A 16,355-nucleotide genomic window follows, 5' to 3' on the forward strand; every position below is an offset into this window, starting at 1 on the left:
TAACATGTTACAAATGCACCCCCACCACGCCTGGAAATGTCAGATGCCTGTGTTCCCTGGCTCCATCCTCCGAAACCCCCTACGTCACCACAGGACACAGCAGTGATGCAGGGGACAATGGCTTCCTCTGCTGCCACAGCCAATCAGGAGTGAGAGTCCCCAGAGAACCGAGGCTCTCGTGGACATTGCTGGATTGGGATGGGGCTCAGGTATTTTGGGGGCTGCTACAGGAGACAGCAGTGATGCAGGGGACAATGGCTGCCTCAGCCAATCGGGAGTGAGAGTCCCCAGAGAACCGAGGCTCTCGTGGACATCGCTTGATCGGGATGGGGCTCAGGTAAGTGTTTTGGGGGCTGCTACAAGAGACAGCAGTGATGCAAGGGACAATGGCTCCCTCTGCTGCCTCAGCCAATCAGGAGTCAGAGTCCCCAGAGAACCGAGGCTCTCATGGACATCGCTGGATCGGGATGGGGTTTAGGTGTTTTGGGGGGCTGCTACAGGAGACAGCAGTGATGCAGGGGGCCAAGTAAGGAACCCCAGTGCACAATAGTGAAAACAGGGATCAGTCTGAAGAAGCACCATGTATGGAGCAGGAACTGCAGTGCTAGCACCCCACAGGTAGTGCAGACGGCATTCATTTCTGCCCTGGACACGTATCTATCCCAATCCATTGAGTTCAATAGACTTCTTTCACACTGGATATTGGGGGCCTTCAGCAGCAGTCAGGGACAACACAGAGGGAAAACGGGTTTACATAGGGACAGTAAACAAAATGTGCAGAATTTCCGGTGAGATAAAACGTGGAAGAGATAGGAGGAGGATTTACCAAAACTGGAGCACTGAGAATCTGGTGCAGCTGTGCACGGGAGCCAATCAGCTTCTAACGTCAGCTTCTTCAATCACACTTTCACAATAACACCTGGAAGCTGATTGGTTTCTGTGCAGAATGGCACCAGATTTTGCACAATGCACTTTCAGTAATGCAGACCATCGACGGGTGGAAAACCGTCCGTTTTTAAGATATAATACAAAAAAAAAAATCGGTCGTTCAATAGGCCAACGTTACCACCAACGGTAAAATATATCGGCCGATTTTCATCCCGTCTGCGGCCGGCATTTAATTACCTCTGTCCCTTGCAGAGAGCGCCGCTATTATATTTGACATGAAAAAGTCTTGCGGTTGCAACAATGTATCTATTTGTATCCATTTCAGATACAGGTGTTTTTATTCAGATACAAATGGATACATTGTTGCAACCGCAAGACTTTCATGTCAAATATAATAGCGGACTGGAATTCTTCTTCTGCTTCCTCCTTCCGTCTTCTTTCTTCTTCTTTCTTCTTCTTTCTTCTTCTTTCTTCTTCTTTCTTCTTCTTTCTTCTTTCTTCTTCTTTCTTCTTCTTTCTTCTTCTTTCTTTTTCTTCTTAAAAAAAAGTGCCAAAACCCCAAAAAACGGCCGACCAATTAACCCATTAACGGTGTGAAAATTGGGAAATTTTTTTTTTCAGCCGATTTTCGACCCGTCTTTGGCCTGCATAAATCTCCCCCATTTGGTCTCTTTCTCTTCAGAATCCAATGGTTTGCACTCTGTATAAACCAAAGTGAAAAGCATTCTAGAGGGAAGGAAAGATCAGCTGACTGCAGATGTAACTCTAGAAGTCTGTCCCAACATCAAGGACAGTAATAGAAGTGGATCAACCCTACCCCTATCCCCCCCCCCCCTCCCCCTCTTAAAAGTGTTGTGTTGGAGTTGCACTTTAATGCTCATGTTTTCACCTGCTGCGGTCTCTTTTCACCCATTTCATCTACCCTGCGACAGGGGCTTGGCAGCCTTCACACTTAGATCCGTTTTCTCTCTTCTTTTTTTTATCTTTAAAGGGTTGTGTATTTTTGCAGGTTTTCAGAGCTCGTACACCACCAGAGGCGATTGCGCTGTGCAGCCGGCTACTGGAATATACTCCCACCGCCCGCCTCACCCCCTTGGATGCCTGCGCCCACTCCTTCTTCGATGAGCTCCGGGACCCCAACCCCAAGCTTCCCAACGGCCGTGACTTTCCTGCACTCTTCAACTTTACCACTCAAGGTAATGGCCTCTTCTCCGGAGCAGGAGCAGGCCTTGACACCGCACGTGACAGGAGTCCAGAGTCAGGAAGCCACTGGCTGCACAAATGGTCACATGATATCACATGGCCAACTAGAACTGCTTTGGCTCTGTGTAATCCCAACATCTCACAGGGGTCAGGAACCCACTGGCTGCACAAATGGTCACATGATATCACTTGGCCAACTATAACTGCTTTGGCTCTGTGTAATCCCAACATCTCACAGGGGTCAAGAACCGCTGGCTGCACAAATGGTCACATGATATCACATGGCCAACTAGAACTGCTTTGGCTCTGTGTAATCCCAACATCTCACAGGGGTCAAGAACCACTGGCTGCACAAATGGTCACATGATATCACATGGCCAACTAGAACTGCTTTGGCTCTGTGTAATCCCAACATCTCACAGGGGTCAAGAACCGCTGGCTGCACAAATGGTCACATGATATCACATGGCCAACTAGAACTGCTTTGGCTCTGTGTAATCCCAACATCTCACAGGGGTCAGGAACCCACTGGCTGCACAAATGGTCACATGATATCACATGGCCAACTAGAACTGCTTTGGCTCTGTGTAATCCCAACATCTCACAGGGGTCAAGAACCGCTGGCTGCACAAATGGTCACATGATATCACATGGCCAACTATAACTGCTTTGGCTCTGTGTAATCCCAACATCTCACAGGGGTCAGGAACCCACTGGCTGCACAAATGGTCACATGATATCACATGACCAACTATAACTGCTTTGGCTCTGTGTAATCCCAACATCTCACAGGGATCAAGAACCACTGGCTGCACAAATGGTCACATGATATTACATGGCCAACTATAACTGCTTTGGCTCTGTGTAATCCCAACATCTCACAGGGGTACCCCACGGTTTCCCAGTTCATCGGGTTGATTCAATAATCAGTACTGGTCATCCAGAGGGGGAAGAAGTGAGTTACACTGAAAAGGGGATTTTGTAATGAAATCTTTAAAATGTTAAAGCCCAACTCCACCACAAAAAAAAATAATAAAGCCAGAGTGGTGTACAAAAGAAAAACAAAACCCCAGTGCTGCCTCTGTTCTGTGATCCAGCGGTGCTTTTCTGGGTTCAATGACAGCCAGCATCGTCCACCCCCCACAAACCTCCTGTAAACCCAGGCTGTTGTGGATCTGCCCTCTGACGGTGCACCATCATGTCAGCTTAAGTTCACAGTTCCCATAGCCAGTAATGATAGATGAGGGCCAAGCTGTCCAGGGCCCCCAACATCGCGGCTAGCAGAGAAGAGGGAACTGTGACGTCACTGGACAGAGCAAAAGACTGCAACATAAATGGTACGGTATGTATAAAGTGTTATTGTCAAGAGAGTCCCTGAATGGACAAAATGAACGAGTCTCTTTAACCTCCCTAGCGGTCTGATGATGTCAGTATTTCTGTGCTGAAAGCGGCACTTTTTTTGCATGGAAATATGTCGTTTTTTATTGTAGGCTGTAATTTTTAAGAATAACTCACTGAAATCTGTCTGAACAAGAATCTAGTAAAAATCCCGGGTATGATAAAACTTGAAACACAAAATCATAATTTAATAAATTATCATAAAAATTATAATATAATAAATTTAATTCAATAATATAATCAAACCAAAAACACTGAAATGTGAAATAGAGCGCCAAGTTCGCACATCGCTGAGCTCAGTCGCAGAATCGTTTTCAGTGTCTGATGAGGAATTTCCCCCACCAATCATTATCACTCAATTCTGCAAGTGGTTCTGATTTACTATCGCTGTTCTCTAGCCGGTCTAAAACCGCGTCTGACCTAAAGGGACGCTTTTTGGATGCCATGGACGTTTCTCAGTTTCCAGGCAGAAAGGGCGGTAAAAATGCAGGCAGGGCGCCGGACAAAGCACTCGGGACACAATGTATGTGAAATGGTTTGATACAGGAATGTTATACTACGTCAAATTTGTTTATTAGAAAATGACAGTTTCTAGAAAATGTTACATTTGCTGCCGGTTCCGGCCCCGGTACGTCCTGACGCTCGCAGGGACCGGAATACGGAAGCAAGATGCCGGCATCGGCTGGAGGAGATGGCCGGGGACGCTGCAGGAGACGCATCGCGGGAGCGCAGGACAAGGTAAGCGCTGCAGGGAATCCCTGAGCAACGCCGCATGGTAAGCCTGAGTGTAGCTCGGGGGGGTTACCGCTTGTGGTACTGAAACTTTACCCCGAGCTACACTCAGGAATACCGCCAGGGGGGTTAAACTATATTGACTTTTTTTAGAGCGATTTGTATTTTTCTAAGGCCTCATCCACACATGCGTCTCCCAGGCAGGGTCGTCTTTTAGCAGCAAGGGGACGCACGGCTGTTGCGTGCATCACCGTGCCGGCTTCCCATTCATTTCTGTTGGGACATGTGACTGCGCAGGCACAGCTGCTGGTTCCTAATGTAACATACTATTCCCCAAATGCATACAGGGTGCTTCAAAGACCTGCACCCATCCGCATGTTATATCAGGACAAAGCGCCTGTGCAGCCGCTTGTCCCAATAGAAATGAATCAGACCCCAGCATGGAGATGCATGCAACAGCTGTGCCGGTATAAGATGGAGATGCATGTCTGCGCCCCGTGTGAATGGGCCCTTACAATAGGGAAGCGTCTGCCTTTCCTTGCATGGAGTCCTCAGAGCATCAGTGATGGATACACGGTACTTTGGTCTTTTGCTCGGCTCTACAGGTAATTTCAGCTCACGGGGCTAAGGACCCCACTTTTGGAAGTTTGGAGTACTTTTTAGTCTAGGTGGCCTTATAGACACACAAATCTATCTCTCCACCCCCCACCTCACCCCCTCGGTCTCAGCCCGAATCACACACCTACTGAGCGACATATCAGACTGGATGTCGCTCCACTTCCTTACATTGAACCTCTCCAAAACCAAGTTTCTTGTCTTCCCCCCAGCCCGGACACCACCCCCCATTGACTTCTCCGTCACATCCAACAACCCCACCATCAGACCCGCCCCGCAGGCCAGAGTACTTGGTGTCATTCTGGACTCCAACCTATCCTTTCAACCCCAAGTCCAATCTTTAACAAACTCGTGCAGACTCCACCTCCGCAACGTGCAGACTCCACCTCCGCAACATGCCAGACTCCACCTCCGCAACGTGCAGACTCCACCTCCGCAACATCGCCAAAATCCGCACGTTCCTAACCCCAGAAACCACTAAACAGCTCATCCACTCCCTCATCATATCACGACTCGACTACTGCAACTCCCTCCTCACTGGCCTGCCTCACAACAGGCTATCCCGCTTCAGTCCATCCTGAATACGGCAGCCAGACTCATTCACCTTTCCAACCGCTCCGTTTCCGCCACCCCCCTCTGCCAATCCCTCCACTGGCCTCCACTCAGTGTCCTCCACCCCCCTCTGCCAATCCCTCCACTGGCCTCCACTCAGTGTCCTCCACCCCCCTCTACCAATCCCTCCACTGCCTTCCGATTGTGCAACGGATCAAATTCAAAATCCTAACACTGATGTACAAAGCCGTCCACCATACTGCCCCGAACTACATCACTGACCTAATATCCAAGTACCGCCCAACACGCACACTCCGCTCCTCACAAGACCTCCTTCTCTCTAGTTCCCTGGTCTCCTCCTCCCACGCCCGCCTCCAGGACTTCTCCAGGGTGTCACCCATCTTCTGGAACTCCCTGCCCCAACCCATCAGATTATCACCTACTCTCCTCTCCTTTAGGCGCACCCTGAAAACCCATCTCTTCAGGGAAGCCTACCCCACCCCCTGCTAACTTGCCGACCTCCTCCACTCTTCCTACCACCCCATCCCCCACAGCTATCTCCTCCTGTGCCACCATCTCCTCCCTCCTAGATTGTAAGCTCCAAGGAGCAGGGCCCTCAATCCCCTCATGTTTTGCATTGTATTGGTATTGTTCTGTCACATGTTCTGTCCCCATTTGTAATGTACAGCGCTGAGCCAACTATTGGCGCTTTATAAATACTGTATAATAATAATAATAGACAGACGTTGGACCCAAAGGGAAGGCAATTATAACCCGCAGGCAGTTAAGGGATTCTTTAGTTTTTTTCCTTCATGGGTACCAGGTTCACTCCCAGATCTGTAATGGGGACTGTGGCAGGCGTTCGTGTTCTGCAGGATTTTTTGTTTTCTAAAAGGCAATTCCCCTTTGGATTCCAAATACGTATGTTGCTGGGATCTCCAGGTACGATTCTGTGAGGCTGTAGCTGCATATCTGTTGTAAGCATTTTTCTAATTGTTTTTTTATTATTATCATTAACAGAACTTTCAAGCAACCCTCGCTGTCATCTATACTCATCCCACCACACGCTCGAAACCAGGCCTCCGTGTCTACGCCCACGAACGCCACAGCGACATCAGGTGAGGATTCTCACATGTCTCCATCTCTGTATTTCAGGCTTTCATTGTACAGCCAGGATTGTGATTTTTTTTATTTTTTTTTATTCCTCGTGAAAATGGGACTCATCTCGTACCCACCCTGAGCTGCTGCATTGGAGCTCACGGGAGGCAGATGTTACAGGAACACAACTGTCTAATAACAGCGTTTTGTCTTCTCTTTCCGATGATATTGTGTTTCCCCGAAAGTAAGACCTAGCGATACTTTTTGACATACCGCTAATATAAGCCCTCCCCCGAAAATAAGACCTACCTCCACCAGGGGCGGACTGACCATTCGGGCACTGCCCGAGGACCCGGGGTCACTGCAGGGCCCCATGAGAGGCTCAGTCCGTCCCCGTATGTGCCGCTTCTGAAATAAGCAGGCATTGAGGGGACGGACAGTGAGGCAGGCACTAAGGACACCTCTCCTCCTCAGAGTTTCAGCAGAGGGGGGGGTCCACATCCCTGCCACGGGCGCTGAAGTCGGAGTCCTGGAGGGGCGGGCAGAGTAGGCAGCAGGTAAGTATGTAATCCCCCGACCCTGGTGACAGCACTGCAGCTTCATGTAGTAGGTAGGGGGGAGAGAGAGGGAGGGGGGGAGAAAGAGGGCAGAGAGAGAGAGGGGGAGAAAGAGGGCAGAGAGAGGGGGGGCGAAAGGGGGGAGAAAGAGGGCAGAGAGAGAGGGAGGGGGAGAAAGAGGGCAGAGAGAGAGGGAGGGGGAGAAAGAGGGCAGAGAGAGAGAGGGAGGGGGGAGAAAGAGGGCAGAGAGAGAGGGAGGGGGAGAAAGAGGGCAGAGAGAGAGGGAGGGGGGAGGAAGAGGGCAGAGAGAGAGGGAGGGGGGAGGAAGAGGGCAGAGAGAGAGGGAGGGGGGAGGAAGAGGGCAGAGAGAGAGGGAGGGGGGAGGAAGAGGGCAGAGAGAGAGGGAGGGGGGAGGAAGAGGGCAGAGAGAGAGGGAGGGGGAGGAAGAGGGCAGAGAGAGAGGGAGGGGGGAGGAAGAGGGCAGAGAGAGAGGGAGGGGGGAGGAAGAGGGCAGAGAGAGAGGGAGGGGGGAGGAAGAGGGCAGAGAGAGAGGGAGGGGGGAGGAAGAGGGCAGAGAGAGAGAGGGAGGGGGGAGAAAGAGGGCAGAGAGAGAGGGAGGGGGGAGGAAGAGGGCAGAGAGAGCGGGGGGGGGGGGAGAAAGAGGGCAGAGAGAGAGGGAGGGGGGAGAAAGAGGGCAGAGGGGGGGCTTGCTTTAAAACGTACCTCTTTGTGGAGCTGGTGGAGAGATCAGTTAGGTTGCAAGCCGAAGATCCCCGCAGGATGAATCTGATCGGGGCGGACTGACAGCTTATGGGGCCCCTGGGCAATAGGGGATCATGGGGCCCCTGTGACCTTACCTAAACTCAAAAATGCCTATGTAAAGGTACCAGGGGCATCTCATGGGGCTCCCTACTGACCCCGGGCCCTCGGGCAGTGCCCCAGTTTCCAAATAGTCGGTCCGCCCCTGGATCGGATTTGCGGATTGGGGAAGATAATGGATCGGACTCGGATCCATTATGCTGAATCCGCAGATCCGATTCATCCTGCAGGGATCGTCGGAGGGGGTGTCGCCAAGTGAATAAAAATAAACAAAGGTCAATAAAAATAAGACCTACCCGAAAATAAGCCCTAGTGCATTTTTTTTTTACCTACAATTAACATAAGACACTGTCTTATTTTGGGGGAAACACGGTACATGTGAGGGAAAAAAAGGAAGAGGTTTATATATAAAAAAACTAAAATTATGGTGGGGAAAAAAATTGGTTTATTAAAGAGGCTCTATGGCTGCCTCTTCAACGTGGCCCTCATTTGGTGGTCGGGGTGGCACATTTCTGATAATCACCCACCCAAAGGATCCAGCATTTTCCTGGTGAGAGCCTCTTGTATTCCACCACCTATTGGTCCCGCACCGCCATGTTAATTGTGACATCATCAAGAGGCCTGTCAACTCTTCTGGTTCAGCCGGCGTGCCTCCTGATGATGCGGTGCTAGGCCCGTCCCCTCCTCATATCTGAATAAAGCGATAATGTGACGTGCATATCCCAGGAGGCAAAGGGAAGACCTTGCACGGCACTTTTTTCATGAATAACAAACAAAAAAGAGACATCCCAATTAAGGCAGCGGAGGGGTGAAGAGGAGGGAAGTCTCTCTGGAGGGTGAAGATCCACTTTTAAGAAAAATACAATTTTGTTTTTTCTTAATGGGGAGAAATGTATCAAAGAAACAAAGAATCAACATTAATGTTTGTTATATATGTGTGAGATAAAAATAGGTGTGAAAGATCACCATAAATATGTATCAGTTGCCTTTGCAATAAATATTTTGCATGTGTGTTGACAGACTTGTAGACTTATCAAATACCCAATGACATGCTGGAATGGTAGCAAAAGAGAAAAAGCATGATAGACCTGGAGGTGTGTGTAAGTGCTGTTGGCCCTGAATGGAGTTTCATAGAATAGTAGCAGCGTGAGTGAATACCTTGAGGTGAATAAAAGTAGAATTGGCATACAAAGGTGTTCTGGAAATGCGGAGAACCATTAGAAAAGACCTGGAGGTTCAAGTAAATGGTGTTGGCCTGGAGGGAAGATTCAGAGAAAAGTAGCAGGACGAGTGAAGACCTTGAGGTGTATGTAAGTGACAGTGATGGAGGCATACACGGTCCTTCTGGAATTAAGGAGAACCATGAGAAAAGACCTGGAGGTTTGAGTAGATGGTGTTGGCCTGTAAAGTTTTCTAAAGAAAGGGAGCATCATTGGAGAAGACTTGGAGGTGTGTGAAATTGGAGGCATTCTGGAAAGGCATTGTGAAGAAAGTGAGAACCATGAGTGAAGACCTAGGGGTGTGTAGGAGTGTTGATGTTCTGGATGGGCATGCTGGAGAAAAAGGGAAACCGTTACAGAAGGTCCTGGAGGTTTGAGTCAATGGTATTGGCCTAGAAAGCAGTTCTATAGAAGTGGAGAAGCAGAGGAGGTGTGGGAAAGTGGTGGTGTCCTGGAAAGGCATTCCGGAAAAAGGGAGAACCATGAAAGATGATCTGGAGCCGTGTGGTTGGTATTGACCTTGCAGAGCATGCTGGAGAAAAGGAGAACCATGAGAGAAGACCTAGAAGTGTGAGTAATTGGTAGTAGACAGATGTTCAAGATCAGAACTTCTCAACAGGGGTTCTAAGAAACCATAGGTTGCTTAGGGGTTCCTTGAGCAAATGAGCAGCTTTTGCCTCTCGGATAGTTTCCACTGACACCATTCATCTTTTTAGCTATCTGTGATGGGGTAATTCTTCCCAATGACCACAATTGTAAGGAGAATTCTCACAGACCATCACAATAATGTATCATGAGTTGTAGATATAGTAATTTTTTTTAGTAGGGGTTTCCTGAGACCAGCAGGTTATTTCAAGGGTTGAAAAGGTTGACAAAGGAAGCAGTATGGGAGAAGACCTGGAGGTGTGTTCAAGTGATGGCATCCTGGAACAGAAATATAGAACCTAGAGGTGTGCGGGAGTGGTGTAGGCCTGAAAGGGCATTTTAGAGAACCATGGGAGAGGATCTAAAGTTGTGTGGGAGTGGTGTTGGATCAGGAAGGGCATTCTGGAGAAAGGAAGAACCATGAGGTTTGGCCTGTGGCTGTCTGGAAGTGTTGCTGACCTTGAAAGGAATTTTAGAGAAAGGGAGCAGAAACCAGTTATTGTTTGTAGGTGTTATTGGCTTGTAAGAGCATTCTGAAGAAAAGGAGAACCATCAGGAAAATCCTGGAGGTGCGAGTATGTGGTGATGGCCTGAAAGGGAGTTCTAGAGAGAATGGAAACAGTATAGAAGACTCGGAGATGTGTGAAAGTGATTTCCTGGAAAGTCATTCTGGGGAAAGAGAATTGTCAAAGAACTGAAGGTGTCTGGGAGCAAGGTAGGCCCAAAAGGACATTTTTGAGAAAGTGAGGAGCATGAGAGATGACCTAGAGGTATGCGGGAGTTGTGTTGACTTGGAAGAGCATGTTGGAGAAAAGGAGAACCATGAGAGACCTGGCTGTGTGAGTGAACAGTGTTTGCCTGGAAAGGAATTCTTGAGAAAGGGCGCAGCATGGGAGAAGACCTGGAGGTGTGTAAATGGTGGGGTCAAGGTGGTAAATGGTGGGGTCAAGGTGGTAAATGGTGGGGTCAAGGTGTGTAAATGGTGGGGTCAAGGTGTGTAAATGGTGGGGTCAAGGTGGTAAATGGTGGGGTCAAGGTGTGTAAATGGTGGGGTCAAGGTGGTAAATGGTGGGGTCAAGGTGGTAAATGGTGGGGTCAAGGTGTGTAAATGGTGGGGTCAAGGTGTGTAAATGGTGGGGTCAAGGTGTGTAAATGGTGGGTCAAGGTGGTAAATGGTCTGAAGTTTCTGCTTGGGTGACCAGAGATGAGATATGAGGAGGCGTCAGGCTGCGGAATGCTTTTTCATGTTACAGTTAGTATTTATATCCTCTTATAACTAGTTCAGGAACTATACTTGTGTTCTTCCATGTCTTGGCCAATCTTCCTCACCCATTCTTCATTCTCTTCCAGATTCAAATGCTGGGGATCGCGGGCCGACCAACAATGCAGCGTCAGCATCAGCCTCCAACTCCTCCTGAGCCAATAGCAAAGCATGTTCTGCGCACGGGCGAGAAGGAAACGGGCAAAGTAGCAAGAGGGTGGGGAATGAGAGAGGGGGTGGAGCGCGCACACACCACACCCCTTCCCTGGACTCTCCCGCTAGACACTGGCCACATCTATCAAGGAAAAAATATATATATATACATAACTGTAAAGACACGCCATCCTGTCAATTTTAGTGGTTCAGTTTTTTTTTATTATTATAATTATTATTATTGTTATTTAACCTTGTAAAATATCTATAAATACAGGTTTTTTCTTTTCCTTTTTTTTTTTTTTCTATTTTTTTTTTTTTTTAATTTTAAATTCACTCCGTAGGAGTTTTCTGGGTGAGGGTGGAAGGGGCAGCAACGCCGGTTCCCCTCTTTCCTAGACAGGTGCTGGCCATCGTCATTTTTTTCCCAGCGCCCAGTCTATGTAATGAGAAGTCGCTGCCGCACTTACACTTTTCGGACCCCCCGTTAGTTCCCGCCTAAGGTTTCTGGCAGGCGGGACTGGCGCCCTGGCACCATGTCACTGAAATCGGTTTTCGGAGTGCCTTATTGCGTAAGATTTGTGCAACCTTCCCCTGCGCAGTAACCCTGATGTCCATCACAGATGACACGGATCTGTCCAAAGCAGACAGCATGTAGCGGTCTGGGGGGTGCTTAGGGCAGTCGGACGATTTAGTGTCGGCCTCATGAAATGCTAAGTTTTCACCTGCGTGAAGATTGCGTTTCTCTTTTAGATTTTACCACATGGGGTAGATCTTGTGATCTCTTGTTGCTGTACCGTTCAGCTTCTGTAATTTGCAGCCCTCCAGTTACTTGGGGGGGGGGGGGGGGGCGCTACAAGTCCCTGGCCTTCATCAGCAACCCTTGGCTGAGTGGTTCTTGTAATTCTGTAACAGCCAGAGGGATTATTTAAGTGAGGGTTCTGCTAAAGGTGGTCCAAGGAAGAGTTGGTTTCCTTTTCAGAGACCGGTCTGGTAGTTGGGGGAAGTTCTACCCTAGACGCTCCTCCACCCATAGAGGTCTGTTGCTGAAAATGACATGGAGGGATGTTAATTGCATCACGAGGCAAGAGAATCGTTGTTTCCTGGAAAACCTCATTCTTTACAGATTCAACCATTAAACAGACAACACTTACCTCCCCCTAATGGGGTGTCCACGGGCATTACGTCTGCATTTCTGGGACTGGCCGGCCGGCACCATGCGTTGCGCACTGCATCTGCTCCTGTCGTCTTCATGTGTTAGAATGTAGCTGGGAGCCCGGGGCCGCTTGTCATGGCTGTCATTTAGGTGAATTGGGGGCATATATCTACACTTATTGGGTTAAAGGTAGAACATGGCGGTGTAGAGCGTCTTGGGTGTAATACTTCTAGGGGCGGACTGACCATTTGGAAACTCGGGCACTTCCCAAGGTCAGTAGGGGGCCCCATGAGATGCCCCTGGTACCTTTTTTAGGCTTTTTTGAGTTTGGACAAGGACACAGGGGCCCCATGATCCCCTATTGCCCGGGGGCCCAATGAGTTGTCAGTCCACCCCAGAATACGTCTCAGCATTTGTGGCGTCCTGTCCTGCGGTCTGCTAAGCTTTTCCATGCTTTCTTTCCTCCTTCTGTTACTATCCTGCTCAACCTTGTTTATTACTCCACATGTGTCTCAGTCCCCCTGCAGTTCGATGCTGTTTGATGAGACCTTTATGGATCATTTCGTCCACCTTTGTGGATCATTTCGTCCACCTTTATGGATCATTTCTTCCACCTTTATGGATCATTTTGTCCATCTTTATTGATCATTTCTTCCACCTTTATGGATCATTTCTTCCACCTTTATGGATCATTTCGTCCACCTTTATGGATCATTTCTTCCACCTTTATGGATCATTTCTTCCACCTTTTATGGATCATTTCGTCCTCGTTTGCTACTTTTTGTTAATATACATGTGGAAATTTACAAACGACAAACTGGGATGGGCCATTCCTATTGAAAATCTTCTCATAAAAGAGCGTCTGTATTGAATGGGATACAGTAGGTACTAGTCAACCTCTACGGCAGCTTTTACATCTGGTTGGGCCCATGATCTGCACTGGCCAGACTGGAAGCCCCTTACAACTCTGGTGGCAGAGCCAATGTGGCGCACGCCTGTTCCTAAATGCAGAATTATTTATTTCATTCTCACGACTGGCATACTCTTGCAGGATAACCTTCCCTGCATCTTTTTTTTTTTGGCTTTGAACCCACAGTAAATATTAGGGGTGCTGCACCAAGCTCCTGTCTGTCTAGGTCCGGTGACTCTAAAGTCTGCAAGCTGGGAAAGAGCTCGGCTTGATGGATGCAAGCATGGAAAGAAGAGAACATCCCGGGAGCCGCACATCCAGCAAAACCCAGCGGTATCTGTAGTAAAAGCAGCCTCAGCCCAGACTTCATCCAGGCCAATTCAGACGCGTTTCGCCCTGTGAGCTGGACGAAACGCATTGGGGGCAGGATCTGGGCTGAGGTTGTTTTTTTTTTTTACTGGGTTTTGCTGAATATGCGACTCCTGGGACATTCCTTTTTTTTTTTTTTCCCTTCCTTTTCCGACTTTATCATTTCTAGAATTGGTACAAACGATATAAATTCCCCAAATCACATCTTCTACTCAAGTCCCATGGCAAGAGTTTCCAATCCTCTTCTCTCAACAAACTGCAGTTAGTCATTTGTCTTCCTGTTGTGTTTTGACAATAAGGCGCTTCCGCCATGTTTTATAGCAGTTCTGTCATTTTACACAATCGCTTCTCAAAAATGTTCACCCGTCTGACCATTTGGAAACTCGGCCACTGCCTGAGGGCCCGGAGTCAATAGGGGGCCCCATGAGATGCCCCTGGTACCTTTTTCATAGGCTTTTTTGAGTTTGGGCAAAGACACAGGGGCCCCATGATCCCCTATTGCCCGGGGGCCCCATGAGTTGTCAGTCCGCCCCTGGTTGCCGTTTAACAATTCCTGTTTGTCGGAAGGAGTTGAATCAGCGGGAAGGTTCTGGATGCACATCTGCTTCCATCGAGGCATATTTGGGGTTGTCTAGAGACCGCCAGAAACTACAGCGACTTTAAATAGAATTTAAAAAACGCGTCAGATTTCCCGCCGCCTGACCTTGATGAAGCAAAACTGTACTGGCTTACAAGGGTCGGCCAGTTCCGAAGCCCCCCCCCCCCCCCCCCAGATCGCCAGTATGTTTTATTAGCACACAGGGAGGGGTTGTGATATTCGCGGCGGGAAGGTTGGGCTACAGGCAGTGTTGTCCACTATCGACAGATTTTATTGCTTTTTTTAATTTTTTTTTTTTTTTTTTTTTTCCTGTGCAAAAAAAAAAAATATATATACAAATTGCAATAATAATTTTATTTTTTATTTAATTTTTTTTTATTATTTTCAAGTCTTACGTGGGTTGGAAAGGGATGCGACAGCGACGTGCTTCAGAATGTAGCTTTCAGCTGTGATCGACTCCTCTATAGAATATATACATATATATATATATATTTTTTGCTTCGCCTGTAATATCGCTTCAACGTGTGTTTTTTTTTTTCCCGATGGACGGCTTGGCTAACGAACACAATTCAGCCAGGGGAACGCTCCATCAAAACTATGTGTATAAAAAACGGGAATAAAACAAAAAAAAAAAAACAAAAAAAACAAAAAAAAAAAGCAAAACAAAAAAAAAAAAGGCAAAATCTCCACAACTTCAACTGGTAATCTCTGAAATATCGCATTCACGACAAAAAGGAAAAAAAGAGAAAAAAAAAAACAAATGTGTATAACATTATTACTACTTGAATGCCTTTGTGACTGAAAGTTTGTTTTTATTTCGACCTCCGCTGGCCCCCTCGAAAATCCCCCAAACAGTGTTGAGGTCCCATGTTTTTCTTTTCTTTTTTTTTTTTTTTTTCTTTTTGGTTTCTTTTTGTTTTGTTTGTTTTTTTAATTTTATGTCAGAACGTATGCCTGATGTCCTCTGCCCACCTCGCCTACCCCCACCCTTCCCCCAATAGCTTCCTTTCCTCTTTGTAAATACATTTTGTTCTGTGTGACACAATTCCGGAAATAGTTACCTGGTATATGTAATTTGCATTAAATAAAAAAGAAGAGAAAAAGTAGGTTTAGTCTGGAAATGAAATAATAAAAAAAAAACACAAAAATACAAAAAACCGACAAATGTGAGGAGTGAAATGATTGATAACATGTATGCTGATTGGAGTTTCTTATGATTGATAGCCAACAGTCTTCCTTCTACAGCAGCCTTTCATTTTAACCTTGAGGAACCCTTGAAGTAGGGGTGTCAAACTGGTGGCCCTCCAGCTGTTGAGAAACTACAAGTCCCATCATGCCTCTGACGGTTACAAGCATGACTCCCAAAGGCAACCTTGCAATGCCTCATGGGACTTGTAGTTTGGCAACAGCTAGAGGGCCACCAGTTTGACACCCGTGCCTTGAAGCAACTCTCTGGTTTCAAGCAACCCCTGCCAATAATGTTGTCTACAGCTTACAGTACATTGGTGTGATGTCTCATTTGCTGATGGCTGAAAAGATCATTGGTGGCAGTGGTAACCTATCCGAGATGCAGAAATTGCATGAGGAACCCCGACTGAAAGGCTGTCTTACAGTATATACTCAAGTCTATGAAGATCTGACCTCTGTCTTGTTGGACATCCCATTCCAAAACCATGGCTGTTAAAATGGAGTTGGCTCCCTTTGAGGATATTACATCCACCACTCTTCTGGAAAGACTTTCCACAAGACTTTGGAGGGTGTCTGTTGGGAATGGGTGCCCATTTCTGAAGTCAGGTACTGATGTTGGAAGAGAAGACCTGTCTTACACCTTCAGCCTCACGTTGGGTCCCAAAGAAAAAAGAAACCTAGCTTGCAATGTATGTTCTAGTTGATCCCAAAGGTGCTCAGTAGGGTCAAAACATGTCTTTATGGAGCTGGCTGTGTACACGGGCACAGTCTTGCTGCAACAGGAAAGGACCTCTGTGAGCTTGTTGGACATCCCATTCCAAAACCATGGCTGTTAAAATGGAGTTGGCTCCCTTTGAGGATATAACATCCACCACTCTTCTGGGAAGACTTTCCACAAGACTTTGGAGGGTGTCTGTGGGAATGGGTGCCCATTTCTGGAGTCAGGTACTGATGTTGGAAGAGAAGCCTTCAGCCTCACGTTGGGCACAAAAA

At 47.6% G+C, this 16,355-nt stretch overlaps 1 protein-coding gene across 2 annotated transcripts in view; it reads left to right on the forward strand.

Annotated features, from left to right (window-relative positions):
* Positions 1–15,280, forward strand: part of LOC149433137 (uncharacterized) — a 17,335-nt gene extending 2,055 nt beyond the window's left edge. Inside the window, exons 2-4 of one of the 2 annotated variants that reach the window (XM_089664603.1) lie at positions 1,898–2,084; positions 6,409–6,506; positions 11,078–15,280. In XM_089664603.1, coding sequence (XP_089520729.1) covers positions 1,898–2,084; positions 6,409–6,506; positions 11,078–11,401 — 609 coding nt within the window. In that variant the 3' untranslated portion in view covers positions 11,402–15,280. Of the gene's footprint in view, positions 1–1,879; positions 2,085–6,408; positions 6,507–11,077 lie in introns of both variants that reach the window. The other variant, XM_089664602.1, reaches the window with a different exon arrangement.
* The last annotated feature ends 1,075 nt before the right edge of the window (positions 15,281–16,355 follow it).

Source organism: Staurois parvus, unplaced genomic scaffold (assembly GCF_062004578.1).
Source record: "Staurois parvus isolate SC_StPar_1 unplaced genomic scaffold, SC_StPar_1.0 ptg001960l, whole genome shotgun sequence".
Classification (NCBI taxonomy): Eukaryota; Metazoa; Chordata; class Amphibia; order Anura; family Ranidae; genus Staurois; species Staurois parvus.